This window comes from Mytilus trossulus, chromosome 13 (assembly GCF_036588685.1).
Source record: "Mytilus trossulus isolate FHL-02 chromosome 13, PNRI_Mtr1.1.1.hap1, whole genome shotgun sequence".
Lineage (NCBI taxonomy): Eukaryota > Metazoa > Mollusca > Bivalvia > Mytilida > Mytilidae > Mytilus > Mytilus trossulus.
Genome location: NC_086385.1, coordinates 2,729,850 through 2,749,377, shown reverse-complemented (window position 1 = coordinate 2,749,377; position 19,528 = coordinate 2,729,850). Strand labels below are relative to the sequence as shown.

The 19,528-nt window shown below is 36.9% G+C and overlaps 1 protein-coding gene across 1 annotated transcript; it reads left to right on the top strand.

Annotated features, from left to right (window-relative positions):
* The first annotated feature begins 436 nt into the window (after nt 1-436).
* Nucleotides 437-14,368, top strand: LOC134694862 (chitin synthase chs-2-like). Its single transcript, XM_063555961.1, has 6 exons — nt 437-636; nt 1,148-1,545; nt 1,908-2,072; nt 10,751-11,010; nt 11,915-12,126; nt 12,539-14,368. The coding sequence occupies exons 1-6, from the start codon at nt 441-443 to the stop codon at nt 13,861-13,863; spliced, it is 2,556 nt and encodes an 851-aa protein (XP_063412031.1). The 5' UTR covers nt 437-440; the 3' UTR covers nt 13,864-14,368.
* The last annotated feature ends 5,160 nt before the right edge of the window (nt 14,369-19,528 follow it).

Here is a 19,528-nt window from a genome sequence, read left to right as displayed (position 1 = left end):
AAAGCTGCGCGCAAATGTGATTGTAATGCGCGCAAAAGTAATGCACCGATCGTTCTCTAAAGAAAAGTTTGATAAAACTTGGATTTACAACACTGTTTTTATTAAGTAAATAAATTTCTAAGAATGTGTCATACTATATGTTTGCTTGTTTTATTTAAATTACAAACTATTTCCATATGCAAGATTAAATGTGGTGCCACACTATTAAAGTCAATTTCTTAGACAAAACCAATTAAAACCAAAGTATACCAATATAATCGTTGTTGTCAAAATACTTCCGATTTCTATGTCTTAAAGGAGCATATATCGTACACCAAACTAATGCAATTGAAGATTTGGGAAACCAGGGGTAGTTAATTTGGGGCATATCAATTACCGGAAATAGAAGAAAAAATAATGTAGGACGCATAAAATTTATGTCATTTGTTTTTTTAGGACCTATGGTTTGGTACCAGAAGTTTGAGTATGCTATCAGCCATTGGCTACAGAAAGCGGCAGAGAATGTTATGGGGTGTGTCCTGTGCAGCCCCGGATGTTTCAGTTTGTTTAGAGGCTATGCTTTAATGGACGATAACGTGATGAAACGATATACAACGCCACCTACCGAAGCTAGTCACTACGTACAATATGACCAAGGTTTGAATTTTAAAATTAGTTATTTAACCTTTCTCAAAAGGTACGGAGAGCTTCGCAGTATCATTGATAATGTCAACATAAAGCAACATTTTGATCTGGGATTGAATACATATATTGTACTGTAATTGTATTCCTTATCTTATTATCCGTATTAAATATCTTACCATGTCCGGTACATGCTCATTAATATTGGTATGATTAAAAAAATTAGAAGAAGTTCATTTCTAATTTACGGAAGCTCATAAAAATTAACGTAAAAAACAAACAAAAAACGCTCGACTTTATACACAAATAGAGCGAATGGAAAACAAATGTCTTAATTATTGCTAACTTTCATGCTTTTCTGGATAAATACAAACTCATATTTGTAAAAGTTTTAATTTTAAGATGGCGTGACTGTTAAATGAAACTAGTACCTTTGCCACATGATTCAAAGTATAGAATAGAAACAATGACTATAACAACTTGGTGTTACATGTATGAACGTTATGGTTATTATCTATAATTTAAGGTGAGGATCGTTGGCTGTGTACCCTTTTGCTACAACAAGGATACAAAGTAGAGTATGTCGCTGCCTCTGATGCCCTGACCTATGCCCCAGAAGGATTTAATGAATTTTACAATCAGCGTCGACGATGGTCGCCATCAACAATGGCAAACATCATGGACCTTTTAATGGATTGGAAAAACGTCACGGCCAAAAACGAGGACATTTCAAAACTATACATCGCTTACCAAATGTTTATGATGGTGTCCTCAATATTGACCCCTGGCACGATATTGTTAATGATTCTCGGATCGTTGTATACAGCATTTCCGGCGATTGAACCATGGACAGCGTTTGTTGTCAATCTAATTCCGGTTGTGATAATGGTGGTCCTTTGTTTTGTTGCTAAAACAGACGTTCAGGTATTACTTTATTTTCTACAGTTGCGAATCAAGGATTTGATGTTGCGGGAGGGTGGCGCTCATGATAATAAGGTGTTATAGAACCATTTTTCTATCCACAAACATCGACGGCAATTAACCGATATTTTTTATTAATTTTCAGGGCGCCTATACTGGATCTGCATCTTATTTCAAGGAAGTGGTTTCTTCTACGTTATAATATTGGATTTCTGAAATTGTGGTCGGTTGATTAAAAAATAAAAAAAAACAATGAAATATTTTGAAGTATGATTTCCTATGAATCTACGTCTTTTTTCACTTGCAAATTAAGTCCACTATTTAGTAAAATACACGTTTATTTAATATTTTATAATATTTTTCAGTTGAGCTATGCGGCCATTTTGTCGACCTTGTACTCGTTGTTGATGATGATAGTTATAGTTGGGTTGTTGAAGGAGGCAGTCGGAGCAGCATTTTGTTCCGTGACAACATTCTTCCTGGTTTTTGTAGCTGGTGTGTTTGTCTTATCAGCCATGCTTCATCCACAGGTATACATATATGACGGGATTACATTCCTAAGTATATTTGACGGGATAACTTCCCTTTGTATATGTAACGGGATTTCTTTTACTTCCCTTAGTATATGTGCCGGGATTGGTCCAATTAGTATATGTGACAGAATTGCTTCGCTAACTATATGTGACGGAATTGTTTCACTAAGTATATGTGACGGAATTGTTTCACTTAGTATATGTGACGGAATTGTTTCACTTAGTATATGTGACAAGATTGCATCACTTAGTATATGTGACGGGTTTGCATTCCTTAGAATATGTGACGGGATTGCATCTCTTAGAATATGTGACGGGATTGCATCCCTTAGTATATGTGACGGGATTGCACCCCTTAGTATATATGTGACGGGATTGCATCACTTATAATTTGTGTCGGTATTACTTACCATAGTATATGTGACGGAGTTTTTTTCACTTAGAGCATGTGACGGAACTGTTCAACTCAGTATATGTGAAAGGATTGCATCACTGAGAATATGTGACGGGATTGCATTCCTTAGTTTATGTGACGGAATTGCATCCCTTAGTATATGTGAAGGGATTTCATCCCTTAGTATATGTGACGGGATTGTTTCACAAAGCAAATTTGACGGGATTACTTCCCTTTATATATTTGACGGGATTGTTTCAGTAAGTATATTTGACGGAATTACTTCCCTAAGTATATGTGACTGGATTGCATTTCTTAGTATATGTGACGGGACTACTTCCCTTAGTATATGTGACGGGATTGCTTCCCTTAGTATATTTGACAGGATTGCTTCCCTTAGTACATGTGACGGGATTGCATTCCTTAGTATATGTGACGGGATTGCATCCCTAAGTATATGTGACGGGATTACTTCCCTTAGTACATGTGATGGGATTGCTTCCCTTAGTATATTTGACGGGATTGCTTCCCTTAGTACATGTGACGGGATTGCTTCACTTAGTACATGTGACGGGATTGCTTCACTTATTATGTGACGGTATTACTTCCCGTAGTATATGTGACGGGATTACTTCCCTTAATACATGTGATGGGATTGCTTCCCTTAGTATATATTAGACGGGATTGCATCCCTTAGAATATGTGACGGGATTGTATCCCTTAGTATATGTGACGGGATAAATTGCTTTAGTACATGTGATGGGATTGCTTCCCTTAGTATATTTGACGGGTTTGTTTCCCTTAGAACATGTGACGGGATTGCTTCACTTAGTATATGTGACGGGATTGCTAACCTTAGTACATGTGATGGGATTGCTTCACTTAGTACATGTGATGGGATTGCTTCACTTAGAACATGTAATAGGATTACTGCCCTGAGTATATGTGACGGAATTACTTCCCTTAGTTTATGCGACGGGACTACTTCCCTTAGTACATGTGATGGGATTGCTTCACTTAGTACATGTGACGGGATTGCTTCCTTTAGAACATGTGACGGGATTGCTTCCTTTAGTGTATGTGACGGGATTACTTCCCTTAGTTTATGTGGCGGGACTACTTCCCTTTGTATATTTGACGAGATTACTTTCCTTAGTACATGTGACGGGATTCCTTCACTACGTATATGTGAAGGGATTGCTTCCTTTAGTGTATATGACGGGATCACTTCCCTTAGTATATGTGACGAGATTGCTTCACTAAGTATAAGTGACAGGATTACTTCCCTTAGTATTTGTGACGAGATTGCATCTCTAAGTGTATAAGTGACGGGATTGCTTCACTAAGTATATTCGACGAGATTACTTCCCTTAGTATATGTGACGGGATTGCTTCCTTTAGTTCATGTGACTGGATTGCTTCACAACGTACATGTGATAGGATTGTTTCACTCAGTGTATTTGACGGGATTACTTCCCTTGGTTAATGTGACGGGATTGCTTCCCTTAGTATATGTGACGGAACTGTTTAACTCAGTATATGTGACCGGACTACTTCCCTTAGTTTATGTGACGGGATTGCTTCACTTAGTATATGTGACGGGATTGCTTCACTTAGTATATGTGACGGGATTACTTCCCTTAGTTTATGTGGCGGAACTTCTTCCCTTAGTACATGTGACGGGATTGCTTCACTACGTTTATGTGACGGAATTACTTCCCTTAGTATATGTGACGAGATTGCTTCACTAAGTATATATGAGACGGGAGTGCATCCCTTAGTATATGTGGCAGGATTGCTTCACTTAGTGTATGTGACAGGATTGCTTCACTTAGTGTATAGGACGGGATTACTTCCCTTAGTGTATGTGACGGGATTACTTCCCTAAGTGTATGTGACGGGATAACTTCCCTTAGTGTATGTGACGGGATTACTTCCCTTAGTATATAAGAAGGGATTACTTCCCTTAGTATATGTGGCAGGACTACTCCCCTTAGTACATGTGATGGGATTGCTTCACTACGTATATGTGACGGAATTACTTGCCTAAGTATATGTGACGAGATTGCTTCACTTAGTATATGTGACGGGATCATTTCCCTTAGTATATGTGGCGGTACTACTTCCCTTAGTACATGTGACGGGATTGCTTCACTACGTATATGTGACGGAATTACTTCCCTTAGTTTATGTGACGGGATTACTTCCTTTAGTGTATGTGACGGGATTTCTTTCCTAAGGGTATGTGACGGGATTACTTCCCTTAGTATATGTGACTGGATTACTTCCCTTAGTTTATGTGGCGGGACTACTTTCCTTAGTACACGTGACGGGATTGCTTCACTACGTATATGTGACGGAATTACTTTCCTTAGTATATGTGACGAGATTGCTTCACTAAGTATATATGAGACGGGGGTGCTTCCCTTACTGTATGTGACGGGATTGCTTCACTTAGTGTATGTGACGGTATTGCTTCACTTAGTGTATGTGACGGGATTACTTCCCTTAGTTTATGTGACGGGATTACTTCCTTTAGTGTATGTGACGGGATTTCTTTCCTAAGGGTATGTGACGGGATTACTTCCCTTAGTATATGTGACTGGATTACTTCCCTTAGTTTATGTGGCGGGACTACTTTCCTTAGTACACGTGACGGGATTGCTTCACTACGTATATGTGACGGAATTACTTTCCTTAGTATATGTGACGGGATTACTTCCTTTAGTACATGTGACTGGATTGCTTCACAACGTTAACGTACATGTGATAGGATTGCTTCACTTATTGTATTTGACGGGATAACTTCCCTTAGTTAATGTGACGGGATTGCTTCCCTTAGTATATGTGACGGAACTGTTTAACTCAGTATATGTGACCGGACTACTTCCCTTAGTGTATGTGACGGGATTACTTCCCTTAGTATATGTGACTGGATTACTTCCCTTAGTATATGTGGCGGGACTACTTTCCTTAGTACACGTGACGGGATTGCTTCACTACGTATATGTGACGGAATTAATTTCCTTAGTATATGTGACGGGATTACATCCTTTAGTACATGTGACTGGATTACTTCACAACGTTAACGTACATGTGATAGGATTGCTTCACTTAGTGTATTTGACGGGATAACTTCCCTTAGTTAATGTGACGGGATTGCTTCCCTTAGTATATGTGACGGAACTGTTTAACTCAGTATATGTGACCGGACTACTTCCCTTAGTTTATGTGACGGGATTGCTTCACTTAGTGTATGTGACAGGATTGCTATACTTAGTGTATGCGACGGGATTGCTTCACTTAGTATTTGTGACGGGATAACTTCCCTTAGATAATGTGACGGGATCACTTCCCTTAGTATATGTGACGAGATTGCTTCACTAAGTATAAGTGACAGGATTACTTCCCTTAGTATTTGTGACGAGATTGCATCTCTAAGTGTATAAGTGACGGGATTGCTTCACTAAGTATATTCGACGAGATTACTTCCCTTAGTATATGTGACGGGATTGCTTCCTTTAGTTCATGTGACTGGATTGCTTCACAACGTACATGTGATAGGATTGTTTCACTCAGTGTATTTGACGGGATTACTTCCCTTGGTTAATGTGACGGGATTGCTTCCCTTAGTATATGTGACGGAACTGTTTAACTCAGTATATGTGACCGGACTACTTCCCTTAGTTTATGTGACGGGATTGCTTCACTTAGTATATGTGACGGGATTGCTTCACTTAGTATATGTGACGGGATTACTTCCCTTAGTTTATGTGGCGGAACTTCTTCCCTTAGTACATGTGACGGGATTGCTTCACTACGTTTATGTGACGGAATTACTTCCCTTAGTATATGTGACGAGATTGCTTCACTAAGTATATATGAGACGGGAGTGCATCCCTTAGTATATGTGGCAGGATTGCTTCACTTAGTGTATGTGACAGGATTGCTTCACTTAGTGTATAGGACGGGATTACTTCCCTTAGTGTATGTGACGGATTACTTCCCTAAGTGTATGTGACGGGATAACTTCCCTTAGTGTATGTGACGGGATTACTTCCCTTAGTATATAAGAAGGGATTACTTCCCTTAGTATATGTGGCAGGACTACTCCCCTTAGTACATGTGATGGGATTGCTTCACTACGTATATGTGACGGAATTACTTGCCTAAGTATATGTGACGAGATTGCTTCACTTAGTATATGTGACGGGATCATTTCCCTTAGTATATGTGGCGGTACTACTTCCCTTAGTACATGTGACGGGATTGCTTCACTACGTATATGTGACGGAATTACTTCCCTTAGTTTATGTGACGGGATTACTTCCTTTAGTGTATGTGACGGGATTTCTTTCCTAAGGGTATGTGACGGGATTACTTCCCTTAGTATATGTGACTGGATTACTTCCCTTAGTTTATGTGGCGGGACTACTTTCCTTAGTACACGTGACGGGATTGCTTCACTACGTATATGTGACGGAATTACTTTCCTTAGTATATGTGACGAGATTGCTTCACTAAGTATATATGAGACGGGGGTGCTTCCCTTACTGTATGTGACTGGATTGCTTCACTTAGTGTATGTGACGGTATTGCTTCACTTAGTGTATGTGACGGGATTACTTCCCTTAGTTTATGTGACGGGATTACTTCCTTTAGTGTATGTGACGGGATTTCTTTCCTAAGGGTATGTGACGGGATTACTTCCCTTAGTATATGTGACTGGATTACTTCCCTTAGTTTATGTGACGGGACTACTTTCCTTAGTACACGTGACGGGATTGCTTCACTACGTATATGTGACGGAATTACTTTCCTTAGTATATGTGACGGGATTACTTCCTTTAGTACATGTGACTGGATTGCTTCACAACGTTAACGTACATGTGATAGGATTGCTTCACTTAGTGTATTTGACGGGATAACTTCCCTTAGTTAATGTGACGGGATTGCTTCCCTTAGTATATGTGACGGAACTGTTTAACTCAGTATATGTGACCGGACTACTTCCCTTAGTGTATGTGACGGGATTACTTCCCTTAGTATATGTGACTGGATTACTTCCCTTAGTATATGTGGCGGGACTACTTTCCTTAGTACACGTGACGGGATTGCTTCACTACGTATATGTGACGGAATTAATTTCCTTAGTATATGTGACGGGATTACATCCTTTAGTACATGTGACTGGATTACTTCACAACGTTAACGTACATGTGATAGGATTGCTTCACTTAGTTTATGTGGCGGGACTACTTTCCTTAGTACACGTGACGGGATTGCTTCACTACGTATATGTGACGGAATTACTTTCCTTAGTATATGTGACGGGATTACTTCCTTTAGTACATGTGACTGGATTGCTTCACAACGTTAACGTACATGTGATAGGATTGCTTCACTTAGTGTATTTGACGGGATAACTTCCCTTAGTTAATGTGACGGGATTGCTTCCCTTAGTATATGTGACGGAACTGTTTAACTCAGTATATGTGACCGGACTACTTCCCTTAGTGTATGTGACGGGATTACTTCCCTTAGTATATGTGACTGGATTACTTCCCTTAGTATATGTGGCGGGACTACTTTCCTTAGTACACGTGACGGGATTGCTTCACTACGTATATGTGACGGAATTAATTTCCTTAGTATATGTGACGGGATAACATCCTTTAGTACATGTGACTGGATTACTTCACAACGTTAACGTACATGTGATAGGATTGCTTCACTTAGTGTATTTGACGGGATAACTTCCCTTAGTTAATGTGACGGGATTGCTTCCCTTAGTATATGTGACGGAACTGTTTAACTCAGTATATGTGACCGGACTACTTCCCTTAGTTTATGTGACGGGATTGCTTCACTTAGTGTATGTGACAGGATTGCTTCACTTAGTGTATGCGACGGGATTGCTTCACTTAGTATTTGTGACGGGATAACTTCCCTTAGATAATGTGACGGGATTGCTTCCCTTAGTATATGTGACGGAACTGTTTAACTCGGTATATGTGACCGGACTACTTCCCTTAGTATATGTGACAGGATTGCTTCACTTAGTGTATGTGAAGGGATTACTTCCCTTAGAGTATGTGATGGGATAACATCCCTTAGTGTATGTGACGGGATTACTTCCCTTAGTATATGTGACGGGATAACTTCCCTTAGTATATGTAGCAGGACTTCTTCCCTTAGTACATGTGACGGGATTGTTTCACTACGTATATGTGACGGAACTACTTCCCTAAGTAAATGTGACGAGATTGCTTCACTAAGTATATATGAGACGGGAGTTCTTCCCTTAGTATATGTGACGGGATTTCTTCACTTAGTGTATGTGACGGGATTGCTTCACTTAGTATATGTGACGGGATTATTTCCCTTAGTATATGTGGCGGGACTACTTCCCTTAGTACATGTGACGGGATTGCTTCACTACGTATATGTGACGGAATTACATCCCTTAGTATATGTGACGAGATTGCTTCACTAAGTATATATGAGACGGGAGTGCTTCCCTTAGTGTATGTGACGGGATTGCTTCACTGTGTGTATGTGACGGGATTGATTCACTTAGTGTATGTGACGGGATTACTTCCTTTAGTGTATGTGACGGGATTACTTCCCTTAATGTATGTGACGGGATTACTTCCCTTAGTATATGTGACGGGATTACTTCCCTTAGTATATGTGGCGGGACTACTTTCCTTAGTATATGTGACGAGATTGCTTTTCTAAGTATATATGAGACGGGAGTGCTTCCCTTAGTATATGTGACGGGATTGCTTCAATTAGTGTATGTGACGGGATTGCTTCACTTAGTGTATGCGACGGGATTACTTCCCTTAGAATATGTGACGAGATTGCATCCCTTAGTATATGTGACGGGATAACTTAGTATATTTGACGGGATTTCTTAGTATATATGTGACGGAATTGCTTCACTAAGTATATATGTGACGAAATTGCTTCCCTAACTACATGTGACGAGATTGCATCCCTTAGTTTTTGTGACGGGATTACTTAGTATATTTGACGGGATTGCTTAGTATATTTGACGGGATTGCTTCACTTAGTATATTAGACGGAATTACTTTCCTTAGTATATGTGACAGGATTTATTCCCTAAGTATATTTGACGGGATTACTTCCTTTTGTATATGTGACGGGATTATTTCCCTTAGTATTTGTGACGAGATTGCTTCACTAAGTATATATGAGACGGCAGTGCTCCCCTTAGTATATGTGACGGGATTGCCTCACTTAGTATTTGTGACGGGATTGCTTCACTTAGTTTATATGAGACGGGATTACTTCCTTTTGTATATGTGACGGAATTATTTCCCTTAGTATTTGTGAAGAGATTGCTTCACTAAGTATATACGAGACGGGTATGCTTCCCTTAGTATATTTGACGGGATTATTTTCCTTAGTATTTGTGACGAGATTGGATCTGATTGCTTCCCTTAGTATATTTGACGGGATTGCTTCCCTTAGTACATGTGACGGGATTGCATTCCTTGGTATATGTGACGGGATTGCTTCCCTTGGTATATGTGACAGGATAACTTCCCTTAGTATATGTGGAGGGATTTCTTCCCTTAGTATATGTGACGGGACTTTTTCCCTTAGTATATGTGAGGGAATTACATCCCTTAGTATATATGACGGGATTACTTAGTATATTTGACGGGATTGCTTCACTTAGTATATTTGACAAGATTACTTCCATATGTATATTTGACGGGATTACTTCCCTTAATATATGTGATGGGATTGCTTCCCTTGGTATATGTGACGGGATTGCATCCCTTGGTATATGTGACGGGATTGCATCCCTTGGTATATGTGACGGGATTGCATCCCTTGGTATATGTGATGGGATTGCTTCCCTTCCCAGTTGGTAATATGTGACGGGATTGCATCCCTTAGTTTATGTGACGGAATTGCATCCCTTAGTATATGCTTGCTTCACTTAATATATGTGACGGTATTGCTTCACTTAGTACATCTGACAGGATTGCTTCCCTTGATATATGTGACGTGGAAGTGGGGAAGAAATTAAGAAAAAAAAAGGGTTTTTGAAAATGAGCCAACTCCTTTGGATTGGGTTTACTGAATAATGAAGCAACACATATAGAACAGAGAAAAAAATAACAATATACAAAAACTAATTACTCTGACTAAATTAGAGCTATGTGGTATTGTTTAAAAAATGTGCGAGTGCAAAACCCCATTTATTAATTGAACATATTTATGTGGGTTTTTTTTATTTTAGGAATTCTGGTGCATTATCCATGGCTTATTGTACTTTCTTGCAATCCCATCAATGTCTATGTTGTTGATGATCTACTCTCTCGGTAATCTCCACGTGGTATCTTGGGGAACACGTGAGACGAAGGCACCAACTCCACAACAAGGAGCTCAGCAAGAAAAACCTCGACAGAATGCAGTACAGAACTGGTTGGAAAAAATTGGATTATCGGACAGCAGCCAGGCGTCATCTGAATATCAGTTTTCATTCGGAAACTTATTTAGGTTAGTCTTGTTCTAGCTCTTATCTGAATTTAACAACACTAAGGGCATTTAAAAATAGGTGTTGCTCAACGTGCTGTACTCAATATATTATAATTTATTTAAATTAGATATACGTCATGTGCATAATCTAGATCTTTTCTAACCGTATAGAATATGATACCTTAAAATTAAAGGGGTTAATTCATTTTCTCTAAGTCAGTTGAAAAACAGTTTTATAATGAGCAATGACTAAGTGACTATGAGCATAAGTAGATAAACACGAAGTCTCACGCCATTATAAGCTTTTTCACACAATCTAATGAATTGTATAATTTTTCCGTTCTCATACGAGAAACTTGATATCAATAACTACAGTAGGATCATCAATAAAACCAGAATTTCAATTGTGTTTAATGTATTCTTGCACCTTGTGGATAATGATCTGTTTCTCAGTCGGGAGTTCCTAACATTTCGATTTTGATTTTGGGTTCACTTTGCTCAGACTTTAGTTGTTTTTTTATAAATGTCGTGTTGTATAAACATTTGTCGGTCTTTGTATAGTTGTTTAAAGGTTTGTGGCATGGAATTGATTTCTTTCAATTATGACTTGTGATTGTCCCTTTAGTATCGTCTTTCTTCTTTTCTCGTATATATGTTTCTTTTCAATATAATAACCTTAATGCAAATGAAAAGATGTGGTGTGTATTATTGCAAATGAGACAACTATCCAACCAGAGTTTTTAGAATGACGTTGAAGTAATGAATTATAGGTCACCGTACAGACGTCAACAATGAGCAAAGCCCATACAATCCATTCAGCTATGAAACATTTGATATATTTGCATATATATTACGATTTTTTTAAAAGTGATACTGGATAACTAAAATACAGCCATTAACCTCTGTTTACCTTTTTATCTTTTAGGTGCATGTGTTGTCCAAGATCTGATGTTCAGAACGAGGATGCCAGGTTGCGAGCTATATTGGAGCGATTGGAAGACATGGATAACAAAATGACTGAAGTGACGTCATTTTCACAACGAGGTAGCATTTCCGGGTCATCAAAACCTGACAAGAAAGAAGAAGAAATGACACCATTTTCAAAACAGGATGTCCTAATGGACAGTGGCGAAAGACGTAAGCTAACAACATATAAAAAGCATGCTGCTTTGAATAAAATAGAAATAAACTTGACAGTGTGTTCGAGAATAGAAATAAAAACCTATAATGTGTCGAGTACCCGTCCTTAACCTATGAATATGATTATGTTATGTATATTGTTGAGTTTTAGAGCCAGTTTTGTTCTGGATGACTTTGTTTTAACAACAATATTTCCCAGACTCTATCATAACTTATCCGTTTATTCAACAAAATTCGCGTAGCTTTTTTCGTAAAGTTAAATAGATATATTTAATACTGTAACAGTGAACACATGTATAAGATTGAAAACAATTAAATAAAAAAAATAAACAAAACATGCTGGCGCTACAAAATAAGTTTTTTTTATCATAATCAATATAACTTAAATATATATATTTTTTTTTTACAGTGAACCCAATTTATAAAGAAGAAAAACAAAAGAAAAGAGACGAACTTAAAGACCCTTACTGGGTTCACGATGTACAGTTACGGAAAGGAGCGATTGACGTTCTGGATAAAGGGGAGGTCGACTTTTGGCAAACTTTTATCAAGAGATACCTGTTCCCAATTGAAAGTAATAAGGAACACGAAAAGAAAGTAGCTAGCGATCTGATTGAGCTTCGAAACAAAGTTTGCCTAGCTTTTCTTCTTATCAACGCACTATTTGTTACAATCGTATACACACTTACGGAAGTGAACAAATCGGACGGTTCTTTGTCAATTCCGCTTCCATGTGGTGGCGGCAATGATAAGTCTGATACAAGTACAGGAAATACAGGCCAAGGAAAGATTGAACCTATATCCTTCGCGTTCACAGCTGTATTTGGGCTTATGCTGCTGATACAATTTGTTTGCATGTTATTCCATCGATATTCCACTCTATTACATATCATTGCTAGCGCAGAGATCAAACTCAAAAAGCATATAAGAAATGCGATTGGAAATAATCAAGAACAAGACGTACAAAACATCGGTATAGAAGATGGACTAGATCTCGTTCGTCAAATGCAATCTTCAAATGAACCAGACAGTGATACTGTGTCTGTGGATTCGTTTGATCTTCTCGGGGACGACACACCACGTGATGATGATGACGAGTTACCAGGAGAACCGAAAGGGAAAGATTTATGGAACAAACTTCAGAAGAGGAGAAAACAAATGAATGCAAACACATTAAGTAAAAATTTCATTAAAAATTTCACAAAGCTACAACGCGTTGTTGAGTCGGATGAGACGGCAAGTCTCTCGCCGTTATCTGGGGATAACTTCGGGTTTTCTGAAGATCGGATCGGAAATGTCCAGAAACAGTTTGGAAAGAGAAGATTCTCTCGAAAGTCTCTGCATACTATCGTAAATATAGTCCAGAATGACAACATAAAGGACGAAATTAAAAAACGAGCAGAACAGCTTAACAAGATTGATGAATTAAAGAAGAAGAGACGCCGGGAAATTCTAAGAAAGGCAGTTCTGATGGCTAGATCTGAACAGAAAACAAGGTCAACATTAGGGAGTGTTGTACAAGCGAATATAGCTCAGCGAAAAATTGATAAAATCGATAAAGAAATGGATGAGCAAATGCAAAATATGGACCCTCCTCCGATAGCATCTATAAGTGAGGAGGACGTAGAACCACATGGCAATGCTAGCACAAAGTCTTGGCCAAGCGAAAGTAAATGTGCTTTAAAAAGTACAACGGACACTAAGGATCTTAATAACTCAGATGTATTATTTTAATATTTTTGCACTTATGGAATCTGTACCACACTGGTATCGATCATTATGCGTCATGTACAGAACTCTTTTGATTACAACTAAGTCTTCAATCGCGATTAACTTTGGATTTCATCGCGTTTCATCAACAAAACTATATGATTAAAATATGTAGGTAGATTGTTTATTTATAATTTTATATTGTTATTGACTATTAATTCGTTATTACACGTGATTGTAAAATATTATAATTGTAAATAAATGTTTCTGAATGACATATTTAGGTACACGATGAAAGTTTTCCATTACATCTTTAAAAAAAATCAAAACGTAATTTAAATGTTGCCATTCACATGTTTTATAGCACATTAGTTTTACTATTTCTCACACTATTTTTTCTTAAATGAAAAGGGGACCATAATTCGGTATGTGGTATGAGGTTTGCTCATTGTTGAAGGCCGTATTGTGACTTGTACATGCAGTTGTTATTTTCTACATTATTTGGTTTGAACTTTCTGGTTGAAAATACTACTTCTCTTGGATAGATTTTAATTCCAAGGGGAAATGTCAAAAAATTAGCATAAAACATTACAGAGAAGATAATACAACTGCCAGTAAAAAAGGACAAACATTCAGACAAAAAACCAATTCACAAAACACTACTGTAACTCATATATACGAAAAATAAAGGACTTTCACAAATTAAATATCCGTTTAAAACCAAAGACTTGCTAATAAACCAGCAGTTCCTGTCCCCATACTGACACCAGCAGTGTTCCACATGTTAGAGTTAGATGATGAGTTATTTCCCTTGATAATAGGTAATGAAACAACGGATTTGATATTTTGCAACTGTCTCTTGAAATTTAATAAGCTTCCGTCAAATTAAAAACAATAAATGAGAAAAACATACTGAATAAGTAAATAGACAATAATAATGAGTAGATATTAAAACAATAGAATGATAGATAAAAAGAAAAAAATGAAGACCGCCCCAACCGAACTTCTCACTAAAACAGATGATGTTTTAGCGTGCTTTTGAATCGAAAGGTATTTGATGTTGATAGTATATCAGAAATAAAAGCTAAAGGTATAAAATCATACTATCCAAACTTGAATGTATCCACGCTTATCTAAGGATTCATAAAAATCATACTATCCACACTGATCTGTGTCCACACTTGTAAGATTCACCAAAAAATAATTAGTTATGTGATTATGCGCCGTCACTTGGTTGTTTGTTATTTATGTTGTACTTGTATAAATAAAAACATGTGATTGCTAATAAAAATATAATATTATATTTATACATTATGCTGTCATGCCTGTTGTTTGTCTAATGAACGCACGGAAGAAAAAATTATATAGGTCATGATGCATTTCAAAGGCGTGGAGAGGACACGTCAATACTAAATTGATAAGGTTTCTATTATCCAATCGTTTTTCTCATATTGTTTGGGTTTCATGTGTTTCGTAATCAAAGAGTGAAATACCAAATGGCCAATCCATAGAACTTTGGTTGATAAAATCACAGACTAGAACACCAAGAAAGATGACAGACGGAGGTGATCTTATCATATCTGTACTTCTAGTTTTCCCGACCGATTCCCATATTTTCAAGCTTGAAAAGGTGACATAATTCAGCGGCACATCCTATTACCTTGTTTATATAAAGGAATTTCCTCTCCTCCCACGCCCCGCCCCCCCCCCCCCCCCCCCCCTTCTTCTCGTACTCTCTGCGAAGCAGTGAAAAGTACAATCATGGAAATTCATAAAACTCTTTAATATACAATAAATGATATCTGCTTCTACATATGTTGGATCAGTCTAAATTTTGAATTGAGGCACGTGATATGAATATGTACTGAAATTGGTTTTGCCAACAAATTCGCATAATGCCTGTGATAGGTGTCGTCTTAAAAAATCAGTGAGGTGAGCGATTTTTGCTTTGTGTTGAAGGCCTCGCTGTGACTTTGAGATGAAGAACAGCAATAAAAGCGTTGTTCTTTTCTTTTTGTTTGCTTTTTTGCTGTTCATGTACTGATTTTGTGTCATGGATGGATATCCTAATCCCTTGGTTTTCTATTAGACCGACATTCTGGGTTTCAAGCGTGTTAGCACATGACATGTAACATTAACAGTGCTGTGTGGTATGGGTTTTGTTCATTGTTGAAAGCCGTACGGTGGTTGTTAATTTCTATGCCTTTTAGTTTAGTGGAGAATTGTTTCTTTGGTTATTATACTACATCTTCGTAATTTCATATCCTGAATACCTTAATATTCTGATTCTTTTCTCATTATTTTCTTAAACAGTTAAATGTCACTTGCTTAGCGGAAAAGAAGAAAATAGCGATTCTCAAGTATTGTGGATTGAACCGGCCAGGCAACGAATCCACCTACCACACTCGAAATATGATGAGTCTTTACTTTCTTTTTCTCACAAAAGCTTAATATTAGCTTCTATAGATCTACCATGTTTAAAACTGACGACGATTATCACATATTATTTTACAAATAAATCTGGAATGATCTAGTATTGAGATATTGTTTAGGACGTTTAGGTGTGACACGGGAATACATGCGGCTCTTGTGCTGATATTGAACCTAGGGCTGATAATACATGCGGTATGAAAAATGCCATGTAATAATCTGATAATATCAAAGGCTGTTAAAATTGTGAAAATCGCAAAATTGAAATAATAAATACCATTTTTACTTTTATAGATGTAAACATATTTTGTATGTGTGCCAATAAGACAACTCTCTATCCAAGTCACAATTTTTAAAAGTAAACCATTATAGGTCAATGTACGGCCTTTGACACGGAGCCCTGGCTCACACCGAATAACAAGCTATAAAGGGCCACAACATGACTAAACAGTATAAATCTATTTAAACCGGTAATTGAACGGTCTAATATATATACAAAACGAGAAACACGTTTGAAATTACCTTAACAAACGACAACCCACGTGGGGGTAACTCCGATATTTTTTAGGTAGGGGTGTGCTATTTTTGCCTAAAAAAACGTACCCATTTTCATATAACATTCACTGAAATTCAGTACCTACAGTTATATAAATATTAAAGAAAGAATGACCTATACTTATATACAATAATTAAAATATGACCCTGCTTATACATGTACAAGCACTAACTCATCATCACTCATAATTCATAAATGTACCAGCTAGCCTTAAGTTTTTATATATGAATTGACATCGTTTGGTGCACATATATTTTATGTGAGATTCTCAATATCATTTGTATACATGTATATATGATATGTATGCAGATCATACCCCAAATTCATATACAGTTATCAAACGTAAATGCATTTTAATACAGGATGTCATTAAAAGGAGGGTCATTCTTATATAAAATCTTGCAAAATTATGACCCATATTTTTGGCACATCACCTTTGATAACCAATTATTAGTCTTAGAACAATTACACTATTATAGTTCAACACGGGGCCTTGGCTCACACCTACTTAGCATATATTATATTACAACAATTTTAAAATAATCTAGCGTTAGGAGTTTATATATAGGTGTGACACGAAGATAATTAAATGTTGTTTGTTTTTCTCGTATCGTTTTACATTTGTTAGTAACTGGCTGGAAATGTAAAAAAAAAAAATCATTATAAAATTTGCAAAACTGAAATAATTAAATCATTCGGTAGTTATTCTTACCGCGAATATTTGTTATATTGAACTAAAACGAGATATTTTCGCAAATAATGTCCAAATTTTAACAGATGAAGGAATCAAACAGCAGGAATCATCACTAATTGTCAGGTAATTTACTTATATCCCGTCCATTTATAATTCAAAAAGTTTAAAAAAATCAACTAGTTTTTCCAGGTTGAAGTTCAACGTTATTTTATGAAAGATCTAGAACAGCAACATACAATTATGTATTTCTAATTCTACCTTAGAACATATTTTACCCCTGACACAGGCTGTTTGTTCTAAGGGAGCTACCATTTGATTTGTACGGGGGGGGGGGGGGGGGGGGGGGGGGGTGGGGGGGCTAGGATGAAATTTGTAAAAAATAGGCAGGAGTTTTGAGAAGAAATAAAAGGCAGGATGAGACACTTGCAAAAAAAAAAAAAGGCAGGATGACAATTTATGTAAAAAAAGTCAGGATAAACTAAAAAAAAAAAAAAAACAGGACCGGATAGAGAGAAAAATAAAAAGGCAGGACAGAGATTACAACTAAAAAAAATGCAGAACAAAATTTTTCATTCTATATATCTCAATATAACTGTTGTCCCCTGCAAATATATTGTGGTCGTTTCCATCTGGCACATAATCGGTGGAGGAAAATCCCGTCTGTTTGGCTAAGTATAGACAGAGTATAATTAAAGACAAATCAAGTGACACTGATAAATGGATATTGCAATTTTCGGGCTACCATTCTTTCCCGTCAGATGAAATTGATTAGGCCTGACGCTCCTTCTGATGAAAATCTCCAAATTCGGATACAAAATCCCGGATCCCGAAAGGGTCAATCCAGAAATTCCGAGCTTAGACTTCATAAAGTTCTTGTATATATATAAAGGACTTTTTTTTTAATTGACTTATAGTGCTGGAAATCATAAGTTTAACTCCCTTTGGTGATCAGGGAGGAGTATATGTAGCTATGCCAATGCATAATATGGGTACAACTGACTAACAGAAAAAAATCGGCGCAATTGAAAGAAAAAAAAATTCACTGTTCTGCGATCTTCTGTCATAGAACGTATACTGAAATGAAATGCAAACAATGTTCACTGTTCTGCACTAGAACGTATACCGACAGACCTAATTCAGAAAACTTGACGTATAATCGCTAAAATCTAAGTTATTCTGAGATTATGTAAAATCCCTCAAAACAAGTGTATCTTTTTTTATTATTAAAACAACGAATGTTTTCTTGATATGTACAGAAGAGTGTATATGTAGCTTTCTTAAATATAATCATTTGATAGACATGTTATATTATTGTTCGTTTCTGTGTGTGTTGCATTTTAACGTTGAGTCGTTTGTGTTTTCTCTTATTTTTGAGATATTGAGATAAGACGTGGCACGGTACTTGTCTATCCCAAATTCATGTATTTGTTTTTCATGTTATATTTGTTATTCTCGTGGTGTTTTGTCTGATGCTTGGTCCGTTATTGTGTGTGTTGCGTTTCGGTGTTGTGTCGTTGTTCTCCTCTTATATTTAATGCGTTTCCCTCGGTTTTAGTTTGTTACCCCGATTTTTTTTTTTGTCCATGGATTTATGAGTTTTGAACAGCGGTATACTACTGTTGCCTTTATTTACAATAGAATGTCGATAAACAGTTACAATTACAATTAAAAATTAAGAGTCGATATTCTCCAGTTAAGAGACTTTACAAATGTATCATTTCATTAATTTATCAAATTAAAATTATATCGAAGGTCGGTTGTTTTCTCCGGACCCTCCAGCGTCCCCCATCAATAAAAGTTAGCTTCCACGAAACATCCTAAATGCAGTGCTTTAAAGTTTCGTTTAAACACTAAAATCAAATCAAAATAAATTTAAAATTAATTATTTCATCTGTACACTAATGCTCTCTTACATCGTACCCATAAATAAAGGCAACAGTAGTATACCGCTATTCAAAACTCATAAATCCATGGACAAAAAACAAAATCAGGGTAACGAACTAAAACCG